Genomic DNA, 27,171 nt, shown 5'->3' on the forward strand with positions numbered 1-27,171 from the left:
AGTTGTCAAAATTATTTAGATCCAGTTCAAAAATTGTTTTAACATGTTTATGTGCTATCATCTGATTGGTTGAAGTAAATCAGGTTGTTTTTTCGCGTCGCCGGAAGATGACGTATTCGGGTGCGTTCAGAGTTACGAGACGAGACGGAAAGAATACAAAAATCAGGAAATATGGCCAAATGTTTGGGTTGCGGCGGAGGTATTATTCGTTTTGTATTTTAGCTATACTTGATTTTCCTTTTGCAAATAAAGACGAAAGGGATCATTTGAAAGGGGGCCGATTTTCCTTCCAAAATGAAATAGGGCGCCGCGGCGGATGACGAACAAGGCGGCATGTTGTGAAAAGGCCCGTGCGCATGACTTCCTGGTTGCACGTCACACACAACCCCGGAAATGGCCTTCATATCCATCTGCTTGAAAATCCCGCGCTGTCCCGCCCACGTCGCCGAGTTTGGGCCAATCGGGCGCTCGGAACTCACCTTGGAGGCGCGTGCGTTTGTTTGCGTTTGGAGGGACGGAAGCAAGCAGTCGAGTCGTCAAGCCGGCGGGTGTCGTAAGCGTCAAAAGCACGTGCCAAAGATTCCGCCTCTCTGCCTGATATGTAAATATACACTGACATCTACACAATATTAGTTATCTATTAGCTAGCTAGCTAACTGATCTATTTGAGTTATTCCTGGTTGAACGGGGTCGCCGGTGCTGGCCACCTAGCTAGCTCGCTATCGATTTGCTATCTATTAGCTGTCTAATTAGCTATCTTGTTAGCTATTAGTTTTCTATGAGCTAGCTAGCTAACTGTATATATTTGAGTTATTCCTGGTTGAACGGGGGTCACCGTTGCTGGCTACCTAGCTAGCTATCTATTTGCTATTTATTTGGATTGGATTTGCCTTTATTAGTCTCACAGTGGAGACATTTACATTTCACAGCAGCAAAGTGATGAAAGGAATGAAAGTAGAAAAACAAAATACATGAGCTGCTGGAAAGGCAGCCATCTGCCTAGCTATCTTGCTAGCTATTAGTTTTCTATTAGCTAGCTAGCTAGCCAACTATCTATTTGAGTTATTCCCGTCTCCAGAGTGGGCAGGGCACTGCCAATTATTTTTTCCGCCGTCCTAACTGTCCGTTGAAGTTGTCCGTTTTTGTGGCGGATGGAAGAACATCTAGAGGGCTATCTATTAGCAATATGGCTAGCTATCTAGCTATTTGAGTCACGAAACATATTAGCTATCTAGTTAGCTCGCTATCTATTGGCTATCTAGCACTCTATTAGCTAGCGGGCTAGCTATTAGCTTTATAGCTAACTATCTAGCTATTTGAGTCACGAAACATATTAGCTATCTAGTTAGCTCGCTATCTATTGGCTATCTAGCACTCTATTAGCTAGCGGGCTAGCTATTAGCTTTATAGCTAACTATCTAGCTATTTGAGTCAGAAAACATTACCTAGCTAGCTAGCTAGCTATTAGTTATCTAGCATTCCAGCTAGCTAGCTTTCTATCTTTTTGAGTTATTTCGGATTGAGTGAACGCTGGCGCGTGTGGCTGCCGCTGCTCACCCACAGAGAAACTGATCCTGTGACTGTAAAGTGACCTTGAGAATTTTGAAAGGCGCTTAGAAATCAAATGGGTTATTATTATTATGATAATTATTATTACTTATGAAACACTCTCTGTCCGCTTTTGTGAGCACGAGCAAGACTTTTCTGGGGGTGCGGGGGGGTTGTTTTTTTCCCCCCAGTTTCCTCCCGGCTTGTTTTGTTGCGGCAGCAAGTGGCATTCCTGACTCCAGGAAGTAGTGCCGCCGCGCAAAAGTGGCGCTCGCTCTACCTGTTCTCGCCCCGCCCCCTCCCGCCGTATTCGGAGACGCTCGTGTCGATGTGCGTTTGTGTGCGAGCAGAGCGGCGGACATGAGCAGCGATGGCGGCAGCCGGCTGGGACCACTCCAGGACGACGCGTGCCAGCAACTGGCGGGCACGGAGCAAAGAGCCACGGAGGAGGTGAGCCAAGCCGACCCCTCGCCCGCTTTTGACGCCGCCAAAGGCTTTGCCCCGGCTGGCCAATCAACCGTCCGTCCGTCGCCGCGTTGTGACTGCCGTCCACATTGTGCTCACATTCACCACAAATGAGACAAAAGTCCAGGAAAATGTCGACACTTTCACTTTGGCGGCGGCGGCGGCCACATTCCACGACCGCATTCTTGCGCCAAAGTGAAAAGCAACTGCGGGTTATTTCCTTTCTGTGGCGAGCAAACGAGACTTGTCCTTCCGAGACTTGTCCTTCCGAGACTTGTCCTTCCGAGATTGTCCATGGCGAGACTTGTCCTTCCGAGACTTGTCTTTCCGAGACTTGTCCTTCCGAGATTGTCCATGGCGAGACTTGTCCTTCCGAGACTTGTCTTTCTGAGACTTGTCCTTCCGAGACTTGTCCGACACAAGACTTGTCTTTTCGAGACTTGTCCTTAGCGAGACTTGTCCTTGGCGAGACTTGTCCCTTCCGAGACTTGTCTTTGGTGAGACTTGTCCCTTCCGAGACTTGTCCTTGGTGAGACTTGTCTTTTCGAGACTTGTCCTTCATGAGACTTGTCCTTCATGAGACTTGTCCATGGCGAGACTTGTCCTTTCCGAGACTTGTCCTTGGCGAGATTTGTCCTTTCAGAGACTTGTCCTAGGCGAGACTTGTCCTTGGCGAGACTTGTCTTTTCGAGACTTGTCCTTCACGAGACTTGTCCATGGCGAGACTTGTCCTTTCCGAGACTTGTCCTTGGCGATATTTGTCCTTTCAGAGACTTGCCCTTCCGAGACTTGTCTTTCCAAGACTTGTCTTTCCGAGACTTGTCTTTCTGAGACTTGTCTTTCACGAGACTTGTCCTTCGGCGAGACCTGTCCTTGGCGAGAATTCACCTATCCTTGTCCTTTTCTGAGCGCTTGTCTTTTTTTGTGACCGTCTTGAAGGAGCGCGAGAAAATGGAGCAAGTCCTGTGGAACCTCGAGCGGAAACACCACGAGCAGATTGCTGACCTGCAGGCCACCGTGGACCGACTCCTCCAGGTAGGTCGGCGCCAAATCCCCGGAGGCCAAAAGTGGTCGCGCGGCAAGGGGGGCGTGGGGGGTGCCGAGAGCGGGACGGGCTTCGGTTTGGCTCCGGGACGCCAACGCAAGTCAAGCGTTGCCAGGGCAGCGGTGGGATGGCGGCCCGCTCGGAGTTGCGCCGTGTCAATTTCCAGCCATGACGTCGACAACCGTGTGGCACGCGGCGTCCGGAAAAACGTGTTCTGGGGCGGAGCGAGGCGCGCAGGTTCCGCAATGGGATGGCGAGTTTGTAGGCGAGCCCACGCGCCCCCCGTTTCCACTCCTCAAAACCACAAAACTGGCAACCAAAGTGCCCAGAGTCCAACAAAAACCTAGTTCTTGAATCCAGAGTGCTTCACTCCTTGACTGACAGGCGATGTGCAAGTGTGTCCACTCCAGTGCCAGGGTTTTTGTCATTGTCACTTTAATTCCACACAATGAGGACTTTTAGGACCACATAAACATTCAATTTGGCGTCAGAAACCTACAGTTTTCTTCTTTCCTCAGAAAAAAACATTCCTAAGTTATATGGACTAAGCTCAGCTTGAAATAATAATAATAATAATAATAATAATAATAATAATAATAATAATAATAATAATACCAATCATAATCATCATAATAATCATCATAATCATAATCATCATAAGCATCATAAACATAATCATAAGAATAAGCATAATAATACTAATAATAATAATAATAATAATAATAATCACCAGTCACAGAATCAGTTTTTCTGTGGGTGAGCAGCGGCAGCCACACACGCCAGCGTTCACTCAACCCGGAATAACTCAAATAGATGGAAAGTTAGCTAGCTAGTTATGAGATAACTAATCGATAGTTAGCTAGCTAGTTCGATAGCGAATAGATAGCAAATATATAGCTATCTAGGTAGCCAGCTAGATAGCCAGCTAGATAGCTACCTCATATAGACAGCCAGATAGCCAGCTAGCTAGATATATAGCTAATAGACAAAAAGTAGATAGCAAATAAATAGCTATCTCCGTATTCAGCTAGCTAACCAGCTAGATAGCCAGCTGGATAGCTAGCAAGCTAGCTATTATAGACAGCCAGCTCGCTAGATATATAGCTAATAGACAGAAAATAGATAGCAAATAGATAGCTATCTAGGTAGCCAGCTAGATAGCTAGAAAGCTAGCTAATATAGGCAGCCAGATAGCTAGCTAGCTAGATATATCGCTAATCGACAGAAAATAGATAGCATATAGATAGCTATCTCGGTAGCCAGCTCGATAGCCAGCTAGATAGCTAGAAAGCTAGCATACGCATGATGTAATGAGAACCATTCAACTACAGATAAGAGCCGACTTACGACCGGCTCGACTTACGACCACCCGTACTTACGTCCACCTGTACTTCCAACCACGACCTCCAGACCCTTTTTTTTAATTTAAATATGGTCTTGACTTGATGCCGTTTGAAATGAAGGCGGCTGTACAAAAGGTAAATGCAGCCCTGTGGAAGGGAAAAAAAAACATTGCCCGAGGTCTGACCAGCGCTTTATCAAAAAAGCATTTTGCTTTTACAGCAAGAAAAAGCAAAACCCGAACCAATTTGGAATGGCGCTCCACATCATCTTTTCATCTTAATCAATTGTGGAATGGCGGTGAATGAGTTAAAATGGCCGTCGAGTCGCCCGGGTGTCGTAAGCGTCAAAAGCACCGTGCCAAAGATTCTGCCTGCTATGTAAATACACACTGACATCGACACTATATTAGCTAGCTAGCTAGTTATTCGTTGTCTTTTAGCTAGCTAGCTAACTTGATCTATTTGAGTTATTCCCGGTTGAAAGGGTTCACCGTTGCTGGCTACCTAGCTAGCAATCTATTTGCTATCTATTAGCTGTCTAACTAACTAGCTAGCTATTAGTTATCTATTAGCTAGCTAACTTGATCTATTTGAATTATTCCTGGCTTCCTAGCTAGCTAAAGCTGTCTAGGGTCACTAGCTAGCTAGCTAGGTTATCTTAGCTAGCTAACTTGATCTATTTGAGTTATTCCCGGTTGAAAGGGTTCACCGTTGCTGGCTACCTAGCTAGCTATCTATTTGCTATCTATTAGCTGTCTAACTAGCTAGCTAGCTATTAGTTATCTATTAGCTAGCTAACTTGATCTATTTGAATTATTCCTGGTTAAACGGGTCACCGTTGCTGGCTTCCTCTCTAGCTATTTATTAGCTGTCTAGCTAGCTAGCTAGCTATTAGTTATCTATTAGCTAGCTAACTTGATCTATTTGAATTATTCCCGGTTAAACGGGTCACCGTTGCTGGCTTCCTAGCTAGCTATCTATTACGTGTCTAGCTAGCTAGCTATTAATTATCTATTAGCTAGCTAGCTAGCTAGCTAACTTGATCTATTTGAGTTATTCCAGGTTGAGTGAACGCTGGCGCATGGGGCTGCCGCTGCTCACCCACAGAAAAACTGATCCTGTGACTGGAAAGTGACCTTGAGAGTTTTGAAAGGTGCTGATAAATTAAATGTATGATTATTATTATTATTATTATTATTATTATTATTATTATTAAAAGAAGGTTGTGGGGCGGAGCGCCAGTTCCGTCCAGGTGGGGGCGCTGTGCGTTGTGACGTGCGGCCATTTTGTTGTCAGAGTCAAGCCGAGTCGCGGTCGTCCCAGTCCAACGAGGGGCGGCTGGACGCCAGCCGGCACGTGGGCCAACTTTCCCAGGTGAGGCCTTTGACCCCACCTGGCCCCGCCGCCGACCCGTCTCACCCCCCCCCCCCCCACCCCGTCACCCCCCCAGGAGAACCAGCAGCTGCGCTCCGAGTTGAACCGGCTGAAGAACACCTACGCCGACGAGCGGGCTCAGCGCCAACGGTGAGCGCCGCCGCCCCCGACGACCCTGACAGCCCCCTGGGGGTCCTCACGCCACCTTTTTTGGCTTTGTGGCCACAGAGAAACTGACCAGCTGAAGAAGATGGTCATCGAGTACGAGTCCTATTCCAGTCAGGTCCAGATTCTCCAGTAAGGTCCCCTCCTCCTGTCAAATTAGTGCTGATTTATAACAATAATAATACATTTAATTTGCCTTTCTGAACACCCAAGGACACTTATAACACAAGGACACAATAAAACAATACATAGAACAAAAAAACCATGAATAAATGATAAATAATAATTATTAATGATTAAACTAGACCATGAATGCACGTTTAAACTGGTGGGATTTGAAAGTAGGAAAGGAGTGAATATTACGGAGTTTGGGATCAGAGCGGCTGAAAGCTCTGCATCCCATCGTGGTGAGACGGGCAGAGGGCACACAGAGGTGAAGGGACGATGAGGATCTGAGGTACCGAGAGGGACCGGAGATTTGAAGTAGGTCAGACAGATAGGGGTGGGGGGGGGCAAGCTTATGGATGGCTTTAAATGTAAACAGAAGTATCTTGAAATCAATACAAAGTGACCTTGAGAGTTTTGAAAGGCGCTTAGAAATGAAATGTATTATTATTATTATTAACAGGGAGCAGTGTCTGAAAAGCAACACGAAAAAAAAAACGAGTGGATGGTTGCACTTAACTTGCTAACTGTTTACTGTAGCCGAGGAGTCGCAAGAAGAATCTGTAATCACTAGCGCCCCCTGTCATGAGGCAGGAGAACTGTGTGCCTCACCTAAGCGCACAGTTTTGATAAAAATCAAATAAAATAAACACTGTAGTACATTGTTTATCATGTAAAGTGACTCTAACTACAACCACGTCTGTTGCACCCCCCATGTGCCCCCCCCCCCCAAAAAAAAAAAAACTGCCCCCCTTCGTTACCTGGCAGGGACTTGAACAAGCAGCTGTGCGACAGCAACGACGGCCTACGCTCGGCGTTAGCATCGGAAGTCAAGCGCAAGGCAAGCGCCGCCCGCCGCCTGCTCCGGCTCCTTTTGTTGTAATGCACCTCGCAGGGGGGTCCAAGGCTGACCTTGAGCCCAACCATCCGTTCACTCCCTCTCCCGCTTGCATTTCCTGGACAAGAATGAAGCACCCGCTCGCAGAATCAAGCCCGTCAGGCAGAGCACCCTCAAGCACAACAGGTCCGTCCGCTACAAGCTTTGCATTTCTGGGTCAAAGGTTGGTGGTTTTGTTTTAATAATAATAATAATAATAATAATAATAATAATCCATTTCATTTCTAAGCGCCGTTCAAAACTCTCAAGGTCACTTTACACTCACAGGATCCATTTTTCTGTGGGTGAGCAGCGGCAGCCACATGCGCCGCGCCAGCGTTTACTCAACCCGGAAGTAACTCAAATAGATAGAAAGCTAATAGATACAGTGATACATTGGTTTACAAACCCCTTGGCTTACGAACTTTTCATTTTACAAACGTTACATTTATGAAAATTTTACCTTGGCATACAAACTTTTTTCGTACACGGAGCTGCGTCAATGAGTGATGTGTCGTTCGCGAACGAGCCCGTCCTTCTAACAACAAAATGGCGACTGTTTTTGTCCTCTATTCCCCGCCCCCAGTCTTTGGTTAAAGCCACGTGATTGGTCAAGAACATTAAAGAGTCAGGCAGACGACAGTGAGAGTTTCAACTTTGTTTTCAACTTTTTTACACTTGATGCAAAAAGCTATCAACCCAGCTAAACAGAGCACAATTGATGAGGAACTAGATAGAATTATCACAGAAAAAGCACTTAAAGGGGATCATTCCTCAAGATGGTGAAAGAAGAAGGCTACATTCATCATCAAGTGTTTCATGCTGAGGAAAGGCCACTCTATTCCCAAGCCATCAACGACCATCACAAAGGTAAATAAAACGACTTTATTATACAGTATAGTTTATATCTTTAATTATAATACCATAGCACATTTATTATACATAAAATAAGGTATATTTTGTGTCGTTTTAAGGCTTACAAAATTAGAAAGTAGAAGATTGTTTTATGGGGACCTGGGAACGGATTATTCTCATTTTAATGGTTTCCTATGGGAAATTGATTTTTTGGGATACACACTTTTCACCTTACACACTCTGTCTGGGAACCAATTAAGTTCCTAAGCTAAGGTATCACTGGAGCTAATAGATATACGGAGCGATAGATAGGGGGGAGGCAGAGGGGCTATCAGCCTATCAGCTACAAACTATCTAGAAGCGGGAGCTTCCAATCAAACCAGAGATAAGAATACAAAGGTGTCGATTGAGAATGACAATAGATGTTAAGAATGTGTTCGCATAGCGATTTGCCCTAACAGGCGCTCGACGTCTTATTTTCAATCCCCAAATCAATTTGTGAATTGCAGCCAATGAGTTCATGACAAGTCGATTGAAAAATAAGCGAAAATGTTTGGTGTGAAGATGGAGGGAGAAATGCAAGTCTTGTCCCTCCATCTTGGACGCAAAGCGACGGGGATTTGTTCCAGGCTTTCTTTTCCTCGCGTGGAGAAAATGCCCCAAAAGTGGCATCGGCGCTAGCAACTCGGCCTTGCTTGACGTAGGACCGCTTGTGTTTTTGGTGGCGGCAGCTCCAGCATGTCGGACGTGTCCCTGTGGGCCGACAAGTACCTGGACAGCGGCGTGTCGCTGCCCCCCGACGCCAGCGACAGCGACCTGGACACCGACGACGGGCGGGCCTCCACCGAGACGCTCCACCGCAGCTACTCCTACGCCCACTCGGACGGCGAGGTGGGCGGCGCCCGACCGGCTCCCGTTGCGCACTGGCCCCCGTTGCGGACCGGCTCTTTGACTTTGCCCGCCAGTTGCTGGACGCCAAGTCTGAGGCGGGGCTGTCGGTGGCGCACAGCGTGGGAAGTTCCAACGCCTCGTCCATGCGCAAGCAGTTGTCTGCCTTTGCTCAAGAGGTCAGTCACTCTGCGTTGCCGCCGCACTTTCACTCGCCTCAAAGTTTAAAACATAAAAAGGCGCCTCAGCAGTGGGAGGCGCAAACCCGCCGAGACTTTTGGCGAGTTGGCAGCCGGGCCACTTTGCGCCGACTCGTTCTCCGACTCTTTCTCCAACTCTTTCGCCGACTCGTTCGCCGACTCGTTCGCCGACTCGTTCGCCGACTCTTTCTCCGACTCTTTCTCCGACTCGTTCGCCGACTCGTTCTCCGACTCTTTCGCCGACTCGTTCTCCGACTCTTTCGCCGACTCGTTCGCCGACTCGTTCTCCGACTCTTTCTCCGACTCTTTCTCCGACTCGTTCGCCGACTCATTTTCCTACTCATTCTCCGGCTCTTTCGCCGGCACATTGGCCGGCTCGTTCGCCGACTCCTTCACCGAACAACTCATTCACCAAACAACTCATTCACCGACTTGTTCTGCCAACTCGTTTTGCCGACTCGTTCTGCCGACTTGTTCTGCTGACTCGTTCTGCCGACTCGTATTGCCGACTCGTTCTGCCGACTCATCGTCACGCAACAGGCCGAGCGTCCTCGCAGTGTCGACTGCTCCGACACTGGCCCAAAAAGAAACTAACTCAAATAGATAGAAAGCTAGCTAGATACCTAATAGCTAGCTAGCTCACTAATTGATAGCTACTAGATGCTTGGTTTTCTACTTCTTTCTTTCCTTTCCTCTTCCGTTCATAACTTTGCTGCTGTGTTACTTTCAGGTCGAGTGAATGCTGGCGCGAATGACTGCCGCTGCTCACCCGCACAAAAAAAAATCCTGTGACTGTAAAGTGTTCTTGAGAGTTTTGAAAGGCGCTTAGAAATGACATGTTATTATTATTATTATTATAGATTGCTAATGTGTTTCCTGACTAAAATAGCTAGCTATCTAGACAGCTAATAGCTAGCTAGCTCACTAATAGATAGCTAGATTGCTAATGTGTTTCCTGACTAAAATAGCTCGCTATCTAGACAGCTAATAGCTAGCCAGATAGCTAATAGCTAGATAGATACCTAATAGCTAGCCAGCCAGATAGCTAATAGCTAGCCAACCAGATAGATAGCCAGCTAGATAATAGCTAGCTAGATAGATAGCTAATAGCTAGCCAGATGGATGGATAGATGGATAGCAATCAAGCTTACTATCCTTGCGTGCGTCTGTGTAAGCTCTCAGTGGTACAGGAGTGGTCCATCGATGAAAAGGTTTCTTCAGCCGTCATCTGGACTTCTTTGAAAAATCCTTGCGTGCGTTCCGCATATTCAAATGAGACCAAAAAAAGACTTTGAGGCTTGTCGGCTCAATCCGAAAAAGTTGCAGTGTTCCGAAAAGAACGGATTTCTTTCATTGCTTTTATTTGTTATTTTGGACGGTACCCAGAAAGCAGAGGCGGAGGCGGGCGACGCGGCCGACGTGGTGCCCATGTACCGCCTGGTCTTGGCCGGAGACGCCGGCGCGGGCAAGTCCAGCTTCCTGCTGCGGCTAGCGCTCAACCAGTTCAAAGCCGACATCCAGACCACCGTTGGTACGTCGCTCGCCCACCGTGCCAACGCCCCCCAGCCCCTCGCCCCCCTCCCTCCATTTGTCTTGACCTCCGGAAGTGACCCTCGCGACCCCGCCCGCGTGTCTTCTTCTCGGCCGTCAGGGGTGGATTTTCAGATTAAGAAGATGCTGGTGGACGGCCAGAAGACCAACCTGCAGATCTGGGACACGGCCGGACAGGAAAGGTGGCCTGCATCCACACAATCCAAACACCTGCCGGGAGCGATGGCGCTCGTCCGTACTTTGGATACTGAAAAAGTCGTCGCTCCCATTTGAAAAACAAAACAAAACAATTGCATCAAACAAAACCAATAGATGGTCGTTGCTTCAAAAAATGGAGGGGTATTGCCAGTGTCTGAAACTCTTGACAAAAAGTTAGCGGACACCCGGGCAGACAACTCTGAAAAGTTGCCTGCCCCATTTTTCACAACTTGAAACACAAAAAGATGACTAATCGCCAAAAAAAAAACAATTGTTGCAAAGTATTAAAGGACAACCGACACAATTTTTTGTTTCCTAACTGACATCAGAAAAACGTTTTTTAGCATCTAAAATACCCAAAACACGCAGGATGATATTTTTAGACAAACACCAATAAAAATGACTTCAAGTATCCCAAAACTGCCACAAAATGAGCTCGAAACTAGGGAGATTCAGATAGTCCCGCCCCCTTGTTCCTGACGTCATGTTACGATTGGCCTACCCACAAACTGCCTTGATCCAGAATCAAAACAATGGCTTCGGATTGGGAGAAGATGCTTTCTTGTTACACATCCAGTTATGAATATTATTCAAGTACAGTAAAGTCTCGTTATATCGATATCGGATATATCGATAGTCCCGGTTATATCGATACTATTTCTATGCACGCACGGAGAAAATTACATGCAAACAGGGTCGGATATATCGATAGTCTCGGTTATATCGATATTTTTTCGGACTCCCTTGAATATCGATATAACGAGACTTTACTGTAGTTCTGAAGAAGAAAGCATACATGTTTGCAATTGATTCAAGAAGTCCTTCCGTATCAATTCAAGCCGTCTGGACTCCAATGTAGCGGCCAGAAAATGCACAAGACGGTGCACAAGCGGCGTTTCGTCCAGTATATAGAGCCACTTATCAGAGCCGTGGTTGAAGATAGAGGGGGGAAAAAGTTATACTGTGACGGTAAAGTGACCTTGAGCGTGCTTATAAATCAAATGTATTATTATTATTATTATTATTATAAATGCACGAGCTTATAACGCTCGGGAAAGTCCAGAAGCAGGAAGCAGGCTTCTGATTGGCTGCCGTGCCGAGTATGCAAATTGCCAAACGAACCGAAATTCAGACATTTCCAAACCGAACGAAGATTTCAAAATCGGAATAATTTATTCGGCTTTTGAAATCGTCGTTCAAACGTTTTGCTTTATTGAATAAAGCAAACGTTTGATTTGAAAAAGTTGTCGGCCACTCAGGCGGAGACGTCTTTCAAGTTGTACGCCCGACGTAAAAGTTGCACGCCCCGGGCGTCTGCAGACGTTATTTCAGCCACTGGTATTGCGCAACTGTTTCAGTGATGCTTCCGATCGCCACTAGAGGGAGCTGAAAGAAATGAGGCGCAAGACAATTGAAGTTGACTGAGTTGCTTTTTTTTGTGTGCGTTTGTTGCGGTGGTGGCAGGTTCCGCAGTATCGCCCGCTCTTATTTCCGCAAAGCTGACGGCGTTCTGCTGTTGTACGACGTGACTTCGGAGAGCAGCTTCCTCAACATCCGAGATTGGCTGGATCAGATCCAGGATGCCAGCCAGGACGCGCTTCCCGTTTGCATCATCGGCAACAAGGTGGACATGAGAGGCCAGACGCCCGCGAGGCGCTGCGTTAGCGCTTTGCATGGAGAGAAGTTGGCCACGGTCCGTTGAGTATGCTTCTTTTTCTTATTCCTATACCAAACGTCCGCTATTTAGTGGAACTCCGCTATTTTTTTGGGAGGGGCCAAAGTGATTTTCTATTTTCATGTAAAATTCCTTTTATTTCCGCACACAAGACAATACATGCGTTGTGAGCTAGGTATTAGCTATTCACTAGGTATTAGCTATCTATCACAATCAGAAAACCTTTATTCGTCCCACAATGGCGAAATTTGCAGTCCACAGCAGCTAGCTATTTGCTCGCTATTAGCTATCTATTCGCTAGGTAGTAGCTATCTATTTGTTAGCTATTAGCTATCTATTCGCTTGGTGGTAACTATCTATTTGCTAGCTATTAGCCATCTTTTCACGAGCTATTAGCTATCTTTTCGCTCGCTAGCTAGCTTGCTTTCGATTTGAGTTACTTCCGGCTTGAGTGAACGCTGGCGCGTGTGGCTGCTGCTGCTCACCCACAGAAAAAATATCCTGTGACTGTTAAATGACCTTGAGAGTTTTGAAAGGCGCTTTGAAAAGAAATGGACTATTATAATATTATTATTATTATTATTATTATTATTATTATTATTATTATCATGATGATGATTATTATTATTATTATTATTATTATTATTATTATTATTATTATTATTATTATTATTATTATCATGATGATGATGATTATTATTATTATTCCTATTATTATTATTATTATTATTATTATTATGACTATTATTATTACTATTATTATTATCAATATCATGATTATTATTCTCATTATTATTATTCCTGTTACTATTATTACTATTATTTATTATTATTATTATTATTATTAGCATTATTATTATTGTTACTATTATTATTATTATTATTATCATGATGATTATTATTGTTATTATTATTCCTATTGTTATTATTATCATGATGATGATGATTATTATTGCTATTCCTATTATTCCTATTATTATTATTATTATTATTATTATTATTATTATTATGACTATTATTATTATTACTATTATTATTATCAATATCATGATTATTATTCTCATTATTATTATTCCTGTTACTATTATTACTATTATTTATTATTATTATTATTATTAGCATTATTATTATTGTTACTATTATTATTATTATTATTATCATGATGATTATTATTGTTATTATTATTCCTATTGTTATTATTATCATGATGATGATGATTATTATTGCTATTCCTATTATTCCTATTATTATTATTATTATTATTATTATTATTATTATGACTATTATTATTATTACTATTATTATTATCAATATCATGATTATTATTCTCATTATTATTCCTATTATTATTATCTATTATATGGATTGGATTATTATTTCTCATTATTATCTCACAGTATTTACTCACAGCAGCAAAGTTATTACTATTATTATTATTATTATTAATATTACTAATATTACTATTATTATTCTAATTATTATTATTACTCTAAATATGCGGGTACACCTTTGACCTTCCGGGTCCCGTTTGCAAAACGCGTTGCGGATTTGCATGGAATGACGGATTGAAGCCCTGCTTGAGTTTGGCCGTCGTGGCATTGCCGTGGCAGGCGTACGGCGCCTTGTTCTGCGAGACCAGCGCCAAAGAAGGAACCAACGTGGTGGAGGCGGTGCTCCATCTGGCCAGGTGGGTTTGCGCCGTGACGCTTGTTTGGGGGCGTGGCCTCGCTAACTTGGCGCCGCCTGGCTCGCCTTTGTTCCCTTTGAAGAGAAGTGAAGAAGAAGGCGAAAGTGAAACTCAAAGCGTCCCCGGTGGACCTCTTGGCCTCCAACGCCAAGAAGACTTTTGGCACCTGCTGCGGCCTGTGAATGCGCATCGGAGCCAACGCCTTTGCAGCTTCCGACTATATTTTGGGCCATCCAAACAACTTTTTTCCCCCTTCAAGTGCGCCTGCGCAGAGATGCTATCTATTTTTCTATTTATTGTCTACTAGCGACTTTTAGCCGTTCGGCCGTTTCACACCAATCACATTTTACTGGTTTGCGAGGCCAACCTTCACATGCTTTGCTTTTTTTCATTTCCTTGTGCTCATCAAACTTAAGGCCGGGTGTAATTTGTGCTCGCCCTGTTAGCCACTGAGCTAACCAGCTGAAGCTTTTTTTATCATTTTAAAATCGGAAGTGGAAGGAAACTGACTATTTTGCCCACCGTTTTATCCGACCTCGATGCGCTGCAAACAGTCTGAACATATTCGCTTCTCACTCGACTTTGTTATTTTCGTGTTTTTCTAATAAAATGTCAACAAAGATTGCCGTCGAATTGGGCTTGACTTTGACACCTGTGCCGTAGGGTGTGGGGCCATTAGGCCAGTCGTTAGTCAGAACAATAGGAAGAATCAGTGGGTCCGCAGGGAGTAGTCCTCTGCTCCCCCCAACCTGGGAGCAGGGACCTATCATAGCAGTGTCCGGCACCGCCATGTCGGCACAGTAGGGATATATATATATATACAGTAAAGTCTCGTTATATCGATATTCAAGGGAGTCCGAAAAAATATCGATATAACTGGGACTATCGATATATCCGACCCTGTTTGCATGTAATTTTCTCCGTACGTGCATAGAAATAGTATCGATATAACCGGGACTATCGATATATCCGATATCGATATAACGAGACTTTACTGTATAATAGAAGGAAATAGAAACATTTATTTAGCCATATTAAACATTGCTCAAGATAAAAAATTTAATCAGTATAAATATTGCTTTGCTTGTAAAAGATAGATAACAGAACAAAGAGGGTTGGAGACATATGTTTCAGGTGCCAGGAGATCCAAGGGGAGCCGGCTGGCAGACGCAAAGGAAGTGTGAAACGACAACATGGCCAAACGCTGGACAACGCAGATGAAAGGAAGTGACCAAACACTGACTCGGCAGGACGCAACTTTTGATCTACCTTCCAGCCCGCCTGGAGGTCGGGGAAATACCTTGGAAACAGAGACGTAAACCAGATCCAAGGAAGGACCAAATGGGGGGGCAAATGTCTGCCGCTGCTCACCCGCACACACACACACACACACACATAGAACATTCTTATCAAGTCACTGTAAAGTGACCTTGCGAGTTTTGAAAGGTGCTTAGAAATAAAATATAGTATGTTGTTGCGTGCGGGAAACAACAAGTAGGTTTTTCTCCCATGTGACGTGAAGGCAACGTGACGTCACGGACCAAGAGCTGACAAAGTACATTTCCGGGAGTCATTTCACATACAATGCTGTACTACTAATAATGCTGTACTCATAAAACCAAGTGGTAAAAGTAGTAAGACTGACTTATGATGAAGTACAAAAGTACAAACAGTGATCCAGCATTATAAACAAAAAAAAATGACAGACTTCGACCAAAGTACGCCTAATTTTTCATGTGGAAAATTATCAAAGCTTTCGACCATTTAATCAAGACCGCATAGGAAACCAAAGTCAACCGACATTAAACGTCCTGCAGTGAAGGTCGCGAAAGCCAATGAATAAACAACTCAAAGTACGAAAATCGTTACATTATTGTTTTAAACGTATCACAGGACATGTGAAATGTCGTGTTATAGCGTGATTTTAACTTTATTTTGGAGGAGGCAACGATATTTACAAAAATAAAATAAAAAAGCAATCGTTAGCTCAAACGTTCTATCTTAAAGGACAACCGACACTTAGGGACAAGTTGTGTCCATCATTTGTAAAATCACTTCAAATGACTTTTACTGAGCGTATTTTACAAAGATTCCACGGCATATAGCTATATTTTACCTTTTAAGACTCACGCTGAAGATGAAGGAAGTCTTGTTTTCAAGTTGATGACGATCCCCGTCGTGACATCACAGAGGGAACCCCCCTGACCCCCGAGAAAGCCACACACAATGCATTTTGGGTCCTTTTTTTCCATCTGAAAACGTGTTGATGGCGAAATTAGAAGGAAAACTACATAAATAATGCGATGGTGAATCGTTGTGTGTCGCAGCCAATTGCGGTAACATGCATAAAGACGGGCAGACAACTCTGAAAAGTTGCCTGCCCGGCCATAAAGTTGCCTGCCACATTTTTCACAACTTGAAACACAATAAGACGACTAATCGCAAAAAAAAAAAAAACATGTGACATGTAAAATAATATCAAATGTAACGTTTTTTTTCAGTTGACATGAAGAATGTTCTGTAGTGACAAAGGGACATAAGTCTTCTTGTGCCGGTCCCAAGCCCGGACAAATACAGAGGGTTGTGTCAGGAACGAAATCTGACGTAAAAGCTTGGCCAAAACAAACAAGCGGATCAAACCTCTAAAGATGGAGGACACTGATTTGTTGTGGCGACCCCTTGAAGGGAAAAGCCGAAAGGAAAAGAAGACATGAAGAATGTTTGATGTCGTAGCAGGGTGGTGGTTTTCATACACATCCAAAAACAATGTTCTTGATTAAAACCAATGGTGGGGTATATCTTGCTTCCCCAAAGACTCGGAAAAAGAAATAAATAAATTCCGACAGAGCCGCCGCCGCGAAAAGGGGGTTTGTTGCCATGACAACGGGGGGGGGAGGGCAGCAGCTTGGAATAGCTGCACCCGACGAGAGCTCAGGTGGCTTTTTCCAACCCCGAGAAAGACATTGCCGGTCGGCTTCCGTTCCGGAGCAAGCACTTCCGGGTTAACGCAGTCGACCGAAGGCACCTGCTCGGGGAATATTCCCAACTTCGTCGGTTCTTTTCCTTGAAAACGCAACCTGGTTTCGGCGCGGAAGTGGCGCCCGGACGGGGAAGGAAGACTTGAGCTTCAAACTTTGGCCGCAACAAGTGGCACGGAGGCGGTGTGCCCCAAGTCGAGTCATGGAGGGCCTGCCAAACGTCATCAAGCAGAGTCAGGGAAGGGACCGTCTCCTCAGGTCAGTTCGGGGGACAAGGGGCAGATTATCTAGCTGGCTATTTGGCTATCTAACTGGCTACTTAGTTGGCTATCTGTTTGCTATCTATTAGTTATCTAACTAGCGAGCTAGCTAACTTTATACTACTACTACTACTACTACTACTAATAATAATAACTTTACATGAACAACCATAATAATAATCCATTTCATTTCTAAGCGCCTTTCACAACTCTCAAGGTCACTTTACACTCACAGGATAAAGTTTTTCTGTGGGTGAGCAGCGGCAGCCACACGCGCAAGCCACACGCGCCAGCGTTCACTCAACCCCAAAGTAACTCAAATACATAAAAAGCTAGCTAGCTAATGGATGGCAAGTGGATAGCCAGATAGCCAACAGCTAGTTAGACAGCTTACAGCCAGTCAGCTAAACAGCTAATAGCTGGCTAGCTAGCTAATGGATAGCAAATAAATACCCAGCTCGACAGCTTACAGCCAGCCAGCTAGACAGCTATTAGCTATCTAATTGGTGCCCAGAACTTTCTATTTGAGTGATTCCGGGTTGAGTGAACGCTGGCGCGTGTGGCTGCCACTGCTCACCCACAGAAAAAATTCTCCAGTGACTGTAAAGTGACCTTGAGAGTTTTGAAAGGTGCTTCGAAATGAAATGGATTATTATGATTATTATTCGGCGGGGCTTGATTTGGCAATTTTTGTCGCGCTCTCTGTTTAGAGCCGCCCAGTTCGCGTCCGCCCTGTGTGCCTACGTGCTGCGAAATGATCGCCGGCGGAAGGAGCTGGTGAGCAAACTCCAAAGTCTGGAGGCCAACCTGAGCACTGGACGAAAGTGTGAGTACTGTACTTGGATGTCGTTTGTTTGTCCGGCCGATCGGCGTGACGATTTGACCTTGACCAAACTGGCAAGCGTCCATTTGTCGTTGCGTCAATACTCCCCCCCAAAAAAAAAAAAAATTCTTTCAGGCGAAAAGTTGCAACAATGTTAAAGTTTGTTTGCGTGCTGCCCCCTGCTGGCGTATTGATCAGACGGCTCGCTTTATTGAGCAAAGCATCGTTGCATCGCAAGTAGTGATGGGAATTCCGGCTCCTTTTCAGCGAGCCAGTTCTTTTGGCTTTTCTCACTAAAATGATCCGGCTCTTTTGGCTCCTAAATGGCTCCTTGTTTTTTTGTTGTTGCTTAAATTAACTACCAAAAATCGTTTGAAATTATGTGAAAAAACGAATTACTCATGGGAAAAAATATACACTATATCAAATATTTTTATTTATATGGCTTTATTTAATATGTGCACAGAGTTAGTGGATGCTAACTTTGACTTTCCCTGTGGTTACTCTAGTCTGATGATTCGCTGTCACTAATTTGCTTTTCATATGAATGTTATCATATGAACTAGTACAATAGATAATAATTGAATAATAATAACAGCATAATGTAATAACATTTGTACACTGTACCTGTCTACACTGATCTCCAGTGAACTGCTCAAATGGCTCATGTGTCTGTAATTCTCCCCTCCCTCCTCTACCATGGATCTTGACCAATCACGTGCGGCTTTAACCGAAGACTAGGGGCGGGGAATCGATGAAAAAAAAAAGTCAGCTCCCATTTCCGACCCCTTTGTTTACTTCAGAGATCCAAATCTAAGAACCGGCTCGTTTACGAACGACACATCACTCATCGCAAGGATCCCTTCAAGTGTCAACCCCAGTGGCGGGACGTCAGGGCGCTCTAGGGCTTCTCTGCTGGCCTAAAAAACTAAATCACAGGCTAATGTGAATTGTATTTTGTCCATCAATTCTTATGAAATAATTCCAACTTGTTTTTCAGCTTCCTTTTCTGACTTTTCTCCTGTTGCGCTGCTTCCATTTTTGTATTTTTGCATTGAAGCAATCCCATGTCAGCCGTCATTGAGACTTTTGAAAGGCGCTTATGAATGTAATGTATTATTATGATTATTATTATTATCATTTGTAACCATGATCACAAATACGTCTGTGTAAGCTCTCAGTCGTACAGGAGTGGTCCATCGATGAAAAGGTTTCTTCAGCCGTCATCTGTACTTCTTTGAAGGTGTCGGACGTTTCGCTTCTTATCCAAGAAACTTCGTCAGCAAACTAAAGTCTTACTGGTAGTTTAGGCCCTATATATATATATCCCAACTGTCCAGAGCTGGCGGTGCCGGACTCTGCTATGATAGGTCCCTGCTCTCAGGTTGGGGAGAGCATAGGACTCCTCCCTGCAGCTGCTCCACTGATAGTTCCTTTCGTTCTGACTAACGACTGGCCTGATTGCCCTATTTGATCTGGTATCACCTCATCAGAATTGTTAATCCTATGTTGCCTAAGCAGGCTATTGTATGAACGATCCAAATTGAACCTCACCCCACCAAACCGCTTTAAAGAAGGATTTATTTCGTTCATACAATAGCCTGCTGAGCTTAACGTGAATCCACACGTTCAGAGTCAAAATGTGACGAGTTGAATGGGAGTATTCCTGACGTTTCTTCAAGTCATTTCCTGGTCCACAACACCCTCTAGTGGACGTGTAGTAAATCACATGACGCTCGCAGCTGTGGAGTGATTCCGCCGACGTAGCACGACTGAAGGCCTCGAAGGGCCATGCACGGCCCGCCACTGGTCAAAACATTCGCTTAGCGACCGTCCGTCCGGTTGGGGTCCGTAGCAGCCGATTTTGCGGCGAACGGCTGGACTCTGATAAAGACGGGCCTTGGGTGCCCTGCTGGCGAGAGGCACGGAGGGAGCAAATGGGGACCGGGGGACTCCAGGCCTGGACTTGGAATGTGTGACTCGCTGCCGTCCATCATGGAGCTTTTCTTCATCTGGTCAAACTGTAAACGTCACTAGAGGTTTTGTTGAACGGAGCATCGGAGAGAAAGCGGCAAGTAAGCGACGCCGTTTGCAAGGCTCCGTTTTCCAAACGTTTTGGACTTTGAGCTTGTGTTCCAAAATGCAAAAGCGCCAGCGTATGACGGCCGTCAGCTGCGCTTGCGTCCGACGGCGAGGGTCATCAGAATCGCCGGTCTCGTCTGTAGGCGGCCCTCAAGCCCTCTCTGGTGTTGTCTTTGACAGTGTTCAGGCTGGGGAACGCCATGGACGCCAGCGAGGCCGCCAAGCGCAGCGCGCGACTGGCCGACCCGGTCCTCCGCCTGTGCCTGACGGCGGCCAACGTCAACCGAGCCCTCTACTTGATCTGCGACAACGTGCTGTGGGCGGCCGGGGCGGGGCTCCTCCCCCACCTGGACCGGGGACGCTGGAGCGCCGGCGCCTGGCGCTTCCACCTGCTCTCGCTGGCCATGAGCCTGACCCGGGACGCGTACCTGCTGTCGCGGCTCGCGCTGCGGCGGGTCGCGGACCGGCGCTTTGGCTGCCGATTGCTTTCGCACCTGGGCCAGAGTCCCCAGGTTGCTCCGGTGGTCATCCCGCACTTGGATGCCTCGGTCTTCCTGCTCCTGGAGATCCTCCGGTCGCACCCGGCCCTGGTTTTGGACACGGTGAAGAATGCGTGCGATCTGTCCATCCCGCTGGACAAGTTGGGGATCTACCAGTGCAATCCGGGCGCCCTGGCCTTCTGCGGCCTGCTCTCCTCGCTCATCGGTATCGCCACCCTGCTGCAGCCCGAGCTGAGAATCAAACCGTGAGGCCTTTCCCCGCCCGTCTCTGCGCCCGACATCGATGTTCTCGGGAATCGCGCCGGCGGCTCATTTTGGTCACAGGTGGGGGCCCAGAGTGGAGCGAAGATGCTGATTTCAAAAATGCCTTCTTCATTTTGGATGTAGCCCCTCACGGGGCTTTTTTGGATGTGAAACGGACGTAGAGACCAAAGTTTCATGTTACATGTGTGACTGGAGTACACAATGAAAGCACAGAAACCTGGGGCCAAATCTGAATTGAACAGACACAGCTTGTTAACCTGTCATCTTCATCTAGGAGATCTAGCCTTGGACATAATTTAGTACTTGGTTAACTCCTTCCTTGGACAGAATTTGGACTTGAAACTCCCTCACAGGAAGAGCTAGCTCATTAGCCAAGTTACAAATCTACCGGTTCAGGGAAAGACAACCAATTAGAGACATTGGTCCACGTTCTGTTGGTTTATGGATGTTGGTGCTTGGGACGTCCAGGGGCGTGGTATTCAAATCAAGGAAACCATATTTTACTAATGTATTACTTCAATCTGCATTTACTCTCTATAAATAGCTTGGCTGAGTGCTGCAGAATTTGGGCGTCTGTCTTGAATGGCTACGTCCCCTGCTGGCAGTAAAAGACAATTTTCCTGTGTTCCAGCCTTTGTCCACAGTGTCCGAACGAACATCTCTGACAGGAACCTATGGCTGGTGAGCCATATCTGGCTCTTTTGATGATTGCACCTGGCTCGCCTATAAAACTAAATACACATAATGGCTTTTTCGCTGTTCATTTCCGGTTTGGGCGGCAGTTGGCGCAAAGTGCAATTATGATTGGATGATACTGACCTATGGCCGTTGATGTCGAAACAGGTAAACGCCCCCTTTTAAATAAGCCTGACGAGTTTAAAAATGACGTTGAATGGACCGATGCAATAAAACAATACCATGAATGAAACAGTTGAATATCAGTGGCACTTTGACAAGCCGCATGCTAACGTTAGCATCAATATATTTTTGCGAGAGACAGCAGAAAGCAAGCATGCAAGCTAATGAGCAGTGTGCAGGCTCGCTAGCAGCAGCTTCGCAAGTGGACTTTCATTCCCATCGTTTGGCTGTTTTTTTTTTTTTTTTACCAATCATGTGAAACGGAAAACTATTCATGTTAATGGTCAATATTATCACAAAATTCTTTTAAATATTACATTCTGACATTTTGTTGAAATCACGTGCGTGTGTGTGCGTGTCTGTGTGTGTGTGTGTGTGTGTGTGTGTGTGTGTGTGTGTGTGTGTGTGTGTGTGTGTGTGTGTGTGTGTGTGTGTGTGTGTGTAGCTCTCACTGAAAAACATTTGTAAATATTTGACTTGTATGTCTCTCTTAGTCCCGACCCCTGTTCTAACCACTCAACTAGCAGGCCGCCCTGTCTCATGAAAACGATCAATCATTTTGAGATCCAATGATACCTCGGCTTACGAACTTAATTGGTTTCCATTTCCCGTAACAAACCATTAAAACAGCCTTAAAACTACACAAAATATACATTATTTTATGTGTGTCATCTTGAGGGCGAAAAGTGTGTATTCCAAACATTAATTTCCCGTAAGAAGCCATTAAAACGAGAATAATTCGTTCCCAGGTCACCATAAAACATAATTTTCTACTTTCTAATTTTCTCAACTTACAAACACCTTAATTTACAAACTTTTCGTCTTACAAACGTCAAATTTATGAAAATTAAACCTTATAATAAGCACTATTTTCATAACACACACCCACCACGGCTGGCGGAGTGATCTTCGGCGGAAGCACACGACCGAACAGCACCAACGGTCCTTATGGAAGGTGACTGTCCTTCCATAAGCCATCAACAACCATCAAAAAGGTCAATAAAACTTTATTTTACAGCACAGTTTATTTCTTTAATTACAGTCCTTATGTAATGCGCCTCTCTTTCCAAACAGCAATTCCCTTTGACCTTCGACCTCCAACGCCATTCTATCAAGCCATTAATGACCATCCCAAATGTAAATAAAGTGACTTTGGATTGGATTGGATTGGATTGGATTTGCCTTTATTAGTCTCGCAGTGGAGAAATTTACATTTTACTTTATGATACTATTCAGTGTATTTCTGTCATTACAATACAATAGCACATTTATTATACATAGAATACGGTATGTCGTGTGTAGTTTTAAGGCTTATTTAGTTGAAAACTATATTTTATGGAAACCCGGGAACGGATTATTCCCATTTTAATGGTTTCCTATGGGATTTTTTTTTAGATACACACTTTTCGCCTTACACACTCTGTGTGGGAACCAATTAAGTTCGTAAGTTGAGGTCTCACTGTATTTGAAACATGCTTTCAACATTTAGCTTGTAGTAGACGTACAAATTCCACCATGACGTCCCTGATCCACTGCTGTCATGGATGCTTTGATCCTCTCCTCTTTCAACTGGAACTGCTTCATATCATCACAAAGAGGGTACAGCAAGTCCTGAAGAATGAATGAATCTGTGTCTTTGTGTTGTCATATTTGTTATTTTTGTTTTTTTTTTGTTTTTCCCAAGATGGCGGCGCGTGAACACGCAGTGGCTCCCCTCTCCCGGCAAATGTTTATTCATGTTATTTCATGTTTATTATGTTTGTTAAAGTAATTAGTAATAAGTGCCTTGCATGCTGGGTCCGAGAGGACAGTAATTTCATCTGTGCTGTATGTCATACATACAGTAAAGTCTCGTTATATCGATATCGGATATATCGATAGTCCCGGTTATATCGATACTATTTCTATGCACGCACGGAGAAAATTACATGCAAACAGGGTCGGATATATCGATAGTCCCGGTTATATCGATATTTTTTCGGACTCCCTCGAATATCGATATAACGAGACTTTACTGTATTAGCATATTTGACAATAAAGCTGACTTTGATGCTTGTATCCATATGCACATACACCAAAATTGTTAAGGGAGAAGCTACTCTCCATCAAGGTTTTCACTGATGGCGGCAGGGTCCTGGTCCCAATGAACAGCATGAAGTGAGGGAACGCCGTCATTGTATTTGTCGCCAACTGCTCACATCAAGATGGATACGAGAGAGCCTGTTGCGGTTTGCATGAGAATCTGAGCTACAGCGAGCCGACTGTGGTGTATACGACACGCTGGATTAAGATGACGCAAACAATGCCACGATTTCTGTGTGAGGTTCCAGGTGCAGGAGGTTTTGGTTAAGGGAGTAACAAACGCGCGACTGGATCTGGCAGGTTAATTTTTGGAAATGGAACCACTTTGATGGTGGAAAGCCGTGAGTACCGTTTGGAAGAAACAAAGCAACTTAGCTAGCTAACTTTATCTATTTGAGTTATTCGGGGTTGATCTGGCTCATGTTGCTATCTATTAGCTATCTACTTGCTATCTATTAGCTATCTATCTAACTTGCCAGCGCATTCCTTTTCCTCCTGTGTGTGTGTTCAAACTTGTTGCTTCAGAAATGTCGGATATTACCTGTAGTTGAATGGTTCTCATTACATCATGTGTGTGCTAGCTTTCTATCTATCTATCTGGCTAGCTATCTAGCTGGCTACCTAGCTGGTTACCTAGATAGCTATCTATTTTCTGTTTATTAGCTATCTATCTAGCTGGCTGGCTATCTATCTGTTAGCTAGCTATCTATTAGCTATCTACCGAGCTAGCTATCTGGCTGGCTATTTATTAGCTAGCTGGCTAGCTTTCCATCTATTTGAGTTATTCTGGGTTGAGTGTACGCTGGTGCGTGTTGCCATTTATTAGCTATCTAGATATCTATATCTATTTGCTATCTATCTAGCTAGCTATTAGCTAGCTAGCTTTCTATCTATTTGAGTTCTTCCGGGTTGAGTGAACGCTGGCTCATGTTGCTATCTATTACCTCACTAGCTATCTATCTATTTGCTATCTATTAGCTATCTATCTAGCTCCCTATTAGTTATCTATTAGCTAGCTAGCTTTCTGAGTTCTTCCGGGTTGAGTGAACGCTGGCTCATGTTGCAATTAGTTATAGCTAGATTAGCTAGCTACCTAGCTATCTATCTGCCTGGCTACCTAGCTAGCTATCTATTTGCTACCTAGTCGCTATCAAACTAGCTAGTCGGCTAACTGACTAGCTACCTATTTGCTATGTATTAGCTATCTAACTAGCCATCTATTAGTTATCTATTAGCTAGCTAACTTTCTATCTAGTTGAGTTATTCCGAGTTGAGTGAACGCTGGCTCATGTTGCTATCTATTACCTATCTAGCTAGCTAGCTATTTGCTATCTATTAGCTATCGATCGAGATAGCTATTAGTTATCTATTCGATAAGTTTCTTTCTATTTGAGTTATTCCGGGTTGAGTGAACGCTGGTGAGTGGCAGCCGCTGCTCACCAACAGATAAACTGTGACTGTAAAGTGACCTTGAGAGTTTTGAAAGGCGCTTAGAAATCAAATGTATTATTATTATTATTATTATTCGATGAAAAGGTTTCTTCAACCGTCATCTGTAACCTTTTCATCGATGGACCACTCCTGTACTGATTGAGAGCTTACACAGACTTATTATTTATGTTATATATAGCTTTGTTTAGCGGAAAGGTCAGTGCTGTTGGACAGTCTGTGGCTGGATGGATGCATGGCTTGAGGAACCCGCGATAAAAAGAAAGGAGCGTCAGCGCAGAGCGCCGATGCGTATGTGGAACTGTTGCGGCTTGGAATTGAAGCAGATTTATGTGGAACAGGAGATGTGAGTCAATCTCTTTTCGTCAATGGATGCTACAGCTGCGTGTTTGCTTTCAACATTTAGCTTGTAGTCGACGTGCACATTCCACCATGATGTCCCTGATCCACTGGTGGAAAGACACTTTGATCCTCTCCTCTTTCATCTAGAACTGCTTCATGTCATCACAAAGAGGGTACAGCAAGTCCTGAAGAATGAATGTCTCTCTGTGTCTTTGTTTGGTCATATTGTCTCTATGCTGTCATATTATTTGTTATTTAGTTTTTTTTTTTTTGTTCTTTTGACTTCAAGACGGCGCCGCGAGAGTGGCTGCCTTTCGAGCAGCTCATGTATTTTTGTTTTTCTACTTTCATTCCTTTCATCACTTTGCTGCTGTGAAATGTAAATTTCTCCACTGTGAGACTAATAAAGGCATATCCAATATATTATTATTGTTGTTGGTGTTGTTGAGCTAGAAAATGCCTCATTAAATTAACAATTCCAAAACAAATATGGCTGTTACTTCCTTATTTTTTTGACGAGGCCACAAAAACATGTCAACAAACTAAATGAGTTCAGTTGCCTCAAATCAACTTTTGCAATCAAGTCGTGAGTCTACCCCCCCCCCCCCCTCCCCGCACACACACATCCCACATCATTGAGCAAACCTCTTTCCACAGGAAGCGGTTGCCATGGCACCTGCTGCACCACAGTTGACAGTGGTGATGATTCAATCTGAAAAGCCGACTGGAACAGGAAGTCTGTTTCGTGTCGGAAATGCAGGTCAGGTCGAACGAGGCGCAACACTTTGTCGAACTTTTCGACAGTTTTAATTTCATTTTGTTTGTTTATGAGCAGTAGCAGTCAGCAGCGTCGACCGACCGCTATTGATCTGTTGACCCTCTTCACAATCTGAGCTTTGTTGTGGATGTCAGGAATTCTCTGGTCCAACTTGTATAATAATAAATAATAATAATAATAATACATTTGATTTCTAAACGCCTTTCAAAACTGTCAAGGTCACGTTGCAGTCACAGGATCATTTTTTCTGTGGGTGAGCAGCGGCAGCCACACGCACCAGCGTTCACTCAACCCAGAACTAACTCAAATAGATAGAAAGCTAGCTAGCTGGCCAACAGATACCTAGCTAGATAGCCAACCAGCTAGATAGTGAATAGATAGCTAGCTAGATAGCTAACCAGCCAGTCAGATAGCTAGCTAGCCAGCCAGAGCTAATAGATCGCAAATAGCTAGCAAATAATAAGAATAATACTAATAATAATCCATTTCAATTTTAAGCGGCTTTCAAAACGTTCAAGGTCACTTTACAGTCACAGGATCAGTTTTTCTGTGGGTGAGCAGCGACAGCCACACGCGCCAGCGTTCACTCAACCCGGAACTAACTCAAATATAGAAAGCTAGCTAGCTGGCCAATAGATAGCCAACAGATACATAGCTAGATAGCCAGCCAGAGCTAATAGCTAGCTAATAATATTACTAATAATAATCCATTTAATTTC

The 27,171-nt window shown here is 44.4% G+C and overlaps 2 protein-coding genes across 5 annotated transcripts; both read left to right on the top strand.

Annotated features, from left to right (window-relative positions):
- Positions 1 to 555: 555 nt before the first annotated feature.
- Positions 556 to 14,652, top strand: rasef2 (RAS and EF-hand domain containing 2). Of its 4 annotated transcripts, XM_088995698.1 has the most exons (15): positions 556 to 601; positions 1,899 to 1,998; positions 2,953 to 3,048; positions 5,698 to 5,775; positions 5,852 to 5,925; positions 6,004 to 6,072; positions 6,874 to 6,946; positions 7,071 to 7,129; positions 8,569 to 8,728; positions 8,803 to 8,904; positions 10,312 to 10,456; positions 10,577 to 10,658; positions 12,139 to 12,367; positions 13,921 to 14,036; positions 14,119 to 14,652. In XM_088995698.1, the coding sequence occupies exons 2-15, from the start codon at positions 1,909 to 1,911 to the stop codon at positions 14,216 to 14,218; spliced, it is 1,473 nt and encodes a 490-aa protein (XP_088851824.1). In that variant the 5' UTR covers positions 556 to 601; positions 1,899 to 1,908; the 3' UTR covers positions 14,219 to 14,652. The 4 variants fall into 4 exon arrangements, with proteins under 4 accessions (XP_088851824.1, XP_088851825.1, XP_088851827.1 ...); XM_088995699.1 differs by lacking the exon at positions 556 to 601 and having other exon boundaries at positions 1,834 to 1,998; positions 2,956 to 3,048; XM_088995700.1 differs by lacking the exon at positions 556 to 601 and having other exon boundaries at positions 1,841 to 1,998; positions 13,960 to 14,036.
- Positions 14,653 to 16,952: 2,300 nt separating this feature from the next.
- Positions 16,953 to 21,871, top strand: pex11a (peroxisomal biogenesis factor 11 alpha). The gene is made up of 3 exons (XM_088995708.1): positions 16,953 to 17,272; positions 17,985 to 18,100; positions 20,360 to 21,871. The coding sequence occupies exons 1-3, from the start codon at positions 17,217 to 17,219 to the stop codon at positions 20,926 to 20,928; spliced, it is 741 nt and encodes a 246-aa protein (XP_088851834.1). The 5' UTR covers positions 16,953 to 17,216; the 3' UTR covers positions 20,929 to 21,871.
- The last annotated feature ends 5,300 nt before the right edge of the window (positions 21,872 to 27,171 follow it).

This window comes from Hippocampus bargibanti, linkage group LG05, assembly GCF_051943395.1.
Source record: "Hippocampus bargibanti isolate YZ-2025 linkage group LG05, ASM5194339v1, whole genome shotgun sequence".
Classification (NCBI taxonomy): Eukaryota; Metazoa; Chordata; class Actinopteri; order Syngnathiformes; family Syngnathidae; genus Hippocampus; species Hippocampus bargibanti.

Coding starts and splice junctions, on each gene's coding strand:
- rasef2 (XM_088995698.1), top strand. CDS start 1,909: ATGAGCAGCGATGGCGGCAGCCGGCTGGGACCACTCCAGGACGACGCG. Junction 6,073..6,873: donor AGTCAGGTCCAGATTCTCCA/GTAAGGTCCCCT, acceptor GTTACCTGGCAG/GGACTTGAACAAGCAGCTGT. Junction 10,457..10,576: donor CGACATCCAGACCACCGTTG/GTACGTCGCTCG, acceptor CTCGGCCGTCAG/GGGTGGATTTTCAGATTAAG.
- pex11a (XM_088995708.1), top strand. CDS start 17,217: ATGGAGGGCCTGCCAAACGTCATCAAGCAGAGTCAGGGAAGGGACCGT. Junction 17,273..17,984: donor GGAAGGGACCGTCTCCTCAG/GTCAGTTCGGGG, acceptor CTCTCTGTTTAG/AGCCGCCCAGTTCGCGTCCG. Junction 18,101..20,359: donor CCTGAGCACTGGACGAAAGT/GTGAGTACTGTA, acceptor TGTCTTTGACAG/TGTTCAGGCTGGGGAACGCC.